This window comes from Malus sylvestris, chromosome 4 (genome assembly GCF_916048215.2).
Source record: "Malus sylvestris chromosome 4, drMalSylv7.2, whole genome shotgun sequence".
NCBI classification, from domain to species: domain Eukaryota; kingdom Viridiplantae; phylum Streptophyta; class Magnoliopsida; order Rosales; family Rosaceae; genus Malus; species Malus sylvestris.
Genome location: NC_062263.1, coordinates 22,950,584 through 22,956,424, shown reverse-complemented (window position 1 = coordinate 22,956,424; position 5,841 = coordinate 22,950,584). Strand labels below are relative to the sequence as shown.

General features: G+C 39.0%; 1 protein-coding gene across 1 annotated transcript; it reads left to right on the top strand.

The window, feature by feature from the left end:
* Positions 1-315: 315 nt before the first annotated feature.
* On the top strand, positions 316-5,601 carry LOC126617711 (calcium-dependent protein kinase 13). Its single transcript, XM_050285753.1, has 7 exons — positions 316-1,280; positions 2,711-2,854; positions 2,975-3,127; positions 3,561-3,676; positions 3,769-3,936; positions 4,732-4,962; positions 5,100-5,601. Exons 1-7 carry the CDS (start codon positions 659-661, stop codon positions 5,247-5,249), a joined length of 1,584 nt encoding a protein of 527 aa, XP_050141710.1. The 5' UTR covers positions 316-658; the 3' UTR covers positions 5,250-5,601.
* The last annotated feature ends 240 nt before the right edge of the window (positions 5,602-5,841 follow it).

Below are 5,841 nucleotides of genomic sequence, written 5' to 3'. Positions count from 1 at the left end.
GAGTATGGCTTGACGCTAGTTATTTAAAAATAATATTTTGCAAGACTATAATTCTAAACGGAGCTATATTTAACCATTTCGATTGGAGATAACCTCAACGTCCAGAGTATGAAGACAAATTTATAAACCCGTGCAATCATATAGCGTTACAGTCTACCAAAAGAAAAATATTCAAACGCTATATGTTATATATTATAAAACTTGTTACGTATAAGTCGTTCTCGAACATTGTCTTCTTTGTTGTTCCCAGTTCCCACTCTCTCCGTCCCGTTCTCGACCGTTTAAACCCTCATGCTCGATTGATTAGCCGACAAAAATCGCAGAACCAAAGAAGAACGGAAAATATTCTCCAAACATTTAATATTTGAACTCATAAAATAAATAAATCTCCAAAAAACTATCACTCTCCTCACTTCTTCTCACTCTACAGCAACGGTCCACCGTACACCCTCACTCTCACTCTCACTTTTTGTAGACCAATTTCTCTCTTTCTCTCTCTAAACTCGCTTTGATTTCACAGTTTCAGGAGTTCTCTGCTACTTTATCTCTCTACCTCCAGGCTTAGGGTTTCTGCATTATCATGTGAAACCCTAGCTCGCCCAGGGCTAGTTAGGGTTTTGGCGAGATCCGTGCAGAGCTACCGACAGAGGGCGTTGCAATGGGAAATTGCTGCAGATCTCCGGCCGCTGTCGCCAGAGAGGACGTGAAATCGAACTTTTCCGGGCACGATCACGGCCGGAGGGACTCCAACGCCGGGAAGAAGGCTCCGACGACGGTCTTGACTGGCGTGCCGAAGGAGAATATAGAGGAGAAGTATTTGGTGGATCGGGAGCTCGGCCGGGGGGAGTTCGGCGTTACTTACCTCTGTATTGACCGCCATAGTCGTGAGCTCTTGGCCTGTAAGAGCATTTCGAAGCGGAAGCTCAGGACTGCCGTGGACGTCGAGGATGTGCGGCGCGAGGTGGCGATAATGCAGCACTTGCCGAAGAATTCGAGCATTGTGAGCTTGAAGGAGGCTTGCGAGGACGAGAACGCCGTGCATTTGGTGATGGAGTTGTGCGAGGGCGGTGAGCTCTTCGATCGGATTGTGGCGAGGGGGCATTATACGGAGCGAGCTGCGGCGGCCGTAACCAGGACCATTGTTGAGGTTGTGCAGCTCTGCCACAAGCATGGAGTGATTCATAGGGACTTGAAGCCAGAGAACTTTTTGTTCGCCAACAAGAAGGAGAATTCGCCTCTCAAGGCGATTGATTTCGGCTTGTCTATATTCTTCAAACCAGGTACGCTTCCAATTTCGAATTTAGGGATTTTGAAAGTATGATGCTAAGCTTCAAATTGAAGTATTCACTGATATATATAGTATCTTCCTCGAATGTTTTGATTGTGACTACGCTTGCGATTTAGTTGGCTTACTATAATTGGTTAATGAACTCTATGGTATTTAACTTCAATGAATTGCCTACTATGTAGAATGTAGCGCGATTCGTAATGCTTGGACTGAGTTTGACCATAATTTATAGTAGTTAGCCAGTAGAGCACTTGCATTGTTGTTGTTTATTCAGTTGTCCAATACTATGCACAAGTGACTGCCTATTCGGCTCTTAGTTAAAAAAGTTACATTTTAAAATTGACATTGTTAAGTTACTATCGAAGGTTTAAATATGTAGCGAAAGCATTCATTTCAGCTTTGTACAAGTTAAAGTTACTATATATGAGCTACGATTAGCTTTATTTGTTACTTTGATATGCAAGTTTAAAGGGTTGATATGTGAAAAAATGTATTGGCTAGGTTTGCTGTAATGCACCATGGAATTAAGGGAATGACCAACTTAAAACAAAGTATGGGAGTTTAAGAGATGAAGACTTTGATAATTAACTTAATAATAAACTTGTAATCTTGTTATCCCAGTTTCATATTAGAGAAGATGCATTGTTGTTGCAATCGATGTTCGCTCTTTTGTTTTACACTTGTGTCTGGACTTGTCACGCACTTACATCCTTTCCAAAGATTGTTTTTGTCTTTGATGCTCGAATCTTGTAGATTCCTTGTGTGTGTCAGCAAATACTGCTAAACAAACCTTAGGTACCTGAGGCTGGAAGCTAAAGTTCTCTTTTGAAATGAGTTAGGAAAAAAATCTGATCTCACTCCTTCATTCAAGTAATGACAAAGCTTGAAATAGTTCTTTAATTAGCTGCCAACAGAGTAAGCAGGTTAACAGCGTTAAACAGACATTGAATGAAATAAGTTTTTTCAAAGGCAGAACATGAGGGTTTGAAGAAATGGAGGAAATGGATTCTCAAGAACCAGAACATGGGTTTGTGAGATATATGAAGAGATAGATACTTGAGAACCAGAATATGGGTTTTTGAGATATTTGAAGAGATGGATACTTGAGAACCAGAACATGGGTATTTGAAGAAATAAAATTTTCTTTTTCTGATATGAAATAAAGACTTTATAAAGTGGAAAAGGCTATGAGTTACAACAATAACATCTAACTGTGAACAAGAAGTCCAAATAACTAGATTTCTCCTAATACCTATTGGGTGTGGTAAGCAGGAAATTCCCAAGTATTGTTACTGTTATTGGTAACTACAACATTGCAAGCATGAATTTCTGCTGTTTTCTTAATTATGCTAATTGAGGTACATTTTCTTGTCATATGCATGGATGTTGCTATCTTCTTATTAACTTCTACAAAAAATTTAGGTGAGAGGTTCTCAGAAATTGTTGGAAGCCCGTACTACATGGCTCCTGAGGTGCTCAAGAGGAATTACGGGCCAGAAATAGATATATGGAGTGCAGGAGTTATACTGTATATTTTGTTGTGTGGGGTGCCCCCTTTTTGGGCTGGTAATTATATTTTCCATTACTCTCTCTCTCTCTCTCTCTCCAGTATCTTCCTCACCCCCTTGGGGAGGGGAGTTTATTCTGTAAAGAGCTTTGCATTTTACGTTGTGTACTTCTATGCAGAGTCTGAACAAGGGGTTGCACAGGCAATTCTACGTGGGCTGATAGATTTCAAGCGTGATCCATGGCCCAATATTTCGGAGAGTGCCAAGAGTTTAGTTAGGCAAATGTTGGAGCCAGACCCAAAGCTACGATTGACTGCGAAGCAAGTTCTTGGTATTGCATCTTTTTGTGATATTCATATACTTTGTGATAGGATCCATTGCACAATTTTAATGTGGCAATTGAGCAAGCTCCCTTGTTTATATTATGAAGAGATTATGCTGTTAAAAAGGTTAATGTATTCCCCATATGATTTGAAATATATATCAAGTATTGCATTTAACAAAACTCTAGATAGGTATCTTGGTACATGAGAAAGAAATTTTGACATGCGTAAACAATGCAATGGTGTGGACAGCTACATTTCTGATCTTTAAGGATGACAATATGACAGTCTCCAAATGGAGGAAAGCTTTGGTTTTCCCCTAGATTCCCACTGAAGAACTACAGGAATTTTGTATTGTTTATCTTGTATAGGAAGAACGTATAGTTGTGTCTTGCTTGCTTTAAGTTAGTACCTAATGTGTCATACTTTCTCCTTTTTCAGAGCATCCTTGGCTCCAAAATGCTAAGAAAGCACCGAACATTCCCCTTGGAGATGTTGTCAAGTCAAGGCTCAAGCAGTTTTCAATGATGAACAGATTCAAAAGAAAGGCCTTGAGGGTTGGTTGACTGCTCTTACAAACTTTCTAATATGTTTGGTGTATTGTACTATGTTTCAATGCAAGTAATAATTTATGTGGAACTTCAAACAGGTTATTGCAGATTTCTTTTCCGTTGATGAAGTTGAAGACAGTAAGGAGATGTTTAAGAAGATAGACACTGATAATGATGGAATTGTTTCAATTGAAGAATTGAAATCTGGACTTCGGAATTTTGGATCCCAGCTTGCCGATTCTGACATTCAGTTGCTTATTGAAGCAGTGAGTATTGCTTCATTGTTAACTCTTATCAAAATTAGTTCTAGCATCGCACCAACTATTTACATAATCTAGTATGCATTAAGCAATTAAGTTATATATTGATATTGAGCTTTACATGGTTCTCACTTTGTTTAATAGACCAATACTTATCCTCCAATCCATTCTGTACAAAGGGATTAATCTTATATTAATTAGACATGTTCTTTGGATGTTGGTGTTCAAGCAAATACACATTAGTTAGATTTAGATACAACATTTGTTAGGTGTCAAATATCCGCACCTAATGCTTAAATTTTTTGGGTTAGATATTCATTTATTACGTATTTAACAAATTCAACCTATGCACTTTATAAGATCAAGGACAGACCTAGGAAACAAAATTTTCTTCTAGTCCCGTGTACAGTAGGAAATAATACTGTAAAGATGCATTCTAAGGAATATGACTAAGTCATCTGTAGGTCCAAATTGTAAGATTATTCCTTCGTGGAGATTGGTACTACCATACTAGATACATTCTTAGATTGAGACATTCTTACCCATTTGGGCCCAGACCTCTAAACCCAAATTTTTTTCGGTGAAGCTGATGATAAAGCATACATATCTTGTTGTAATTTATATGGATTTTCTGTTTTCATGTCGTGTTTGGTAGTTTACTACTGGCTCTGTGTCATTGATTCTCATTGACCTTTGTTCCTGCGGCATGGCCACTTTTTCGAAATTAGTGAATGAGAAACATAATTTCCATAGGTATATCAGTATTTTCTGGTTTTAATTTGATTAGTTTGTTGGTAACAGGTTGATACTAATGGGAAGGGTACTCTGGACTGTGGAGAATTTATTGCCGTTACCCTCCACCTACAGAGAATGGCAAATGATGAGCATCTTCACAAGGCATTTTCCTACTTTGACAAGAATAACAACGGCTATATTGAACCAGACGAGCTCAGGGATGCATTGATGGAAGATGGGGCGGATGATTGTACAGATGTAGCAAATGACATATTCCAAGAAGTGGACACAGACAAGGTGAGGACCGGAGGAGCAATCGCTTCTTACACTCTTACCATGATATTGCGATGACGAACTTCCCTTCTTTTTTATTTTTTAATTTTATTTTTCCCAACTTGTGATGACAAACTGATGTTTTTGTTTTGGTGATGCAGGATGGGCGTATCAGCTATGAAGAATTTGTCGCCATGATGAAAACCGGGACAGATTGGAGAAAGGCTTCTCGTCATTACTCAAGAGGGAGATTCAACAGTCTAAGCATAAAGCTGATGAAGGATGGTTCCATAAATTTGGGGAATGAGTGAAAGCATAGACAAGTTTGGTAAATGGATTGTTGATGCAAAAGAAGTAATTCGGTATTTTCGACACATCAGCGAAGTAATTCGGTCTTTTCGGCACATCAGCTTCTTAGCTTTCATTTGTGATTATTGTAAGGGTCCCTTGATTTAGACGGGGCTCCTTTTTGCTTGGGTGCCATACAAGTTGGATCATGGAGGGGGGATGGGTATGTTCGTTTGTCCCTGCAATCGTCTAATGGTGTAAAAACACGGTACCCGGTAGCAACGACACAGCATGTATGTATGGTTTTTCTCTGTTAATCTTGTACGCTCCAACGTTTTGTAGCTGTATTTTGCTTGATCATATTGGATTGAACTACATCGTTGCTGTGTAGTGTGCGTTTTCTGGACAACACGAGTACCTCATTGTTTGGCTAAAAGGCCTTCCCAATTAAATCCGTTTCTCCAAGGACTAGCTGAATAAAGTCACAACTCAACTAAATCCTAAACCTTTGGAATTTCCTTTCATTTACAAGCACTAATCCGTAATCGGGTGACTTGCTGAATAAGTCAAGTTTTCCTTCGCTTTTACGGAATACTGAAAACTTGTTTGGTAACT

What these genes read in the sequence shown, in the direction of transcription:
- LOC126617711 (XM_050285753.1), top strand. Translation starts at nt 659, where the DNA reads ATGGGAAATTGCTGCAGATCTCCGGCCGCTGTCGCCAGAGAGGACGTG. An exon ending in GGTGCCCCCTTTTTGGGCTG is followed by an intron (nt 2,855 to 2,974) that starts GTAATTATATTT and finishes ACTTCTATGCAG; the next exon opens with AGTCTGAACAAGGGGTTGCA. An exon ending in TTCAGTTGCTTATTGAAGCA is followed by an intron (nt 3,937 to 4,731) that starts GTGAGTATTGCT and finishes TGTTGGTAACAG; the next exon opens with GTTGATACTAATGGGAAGGG.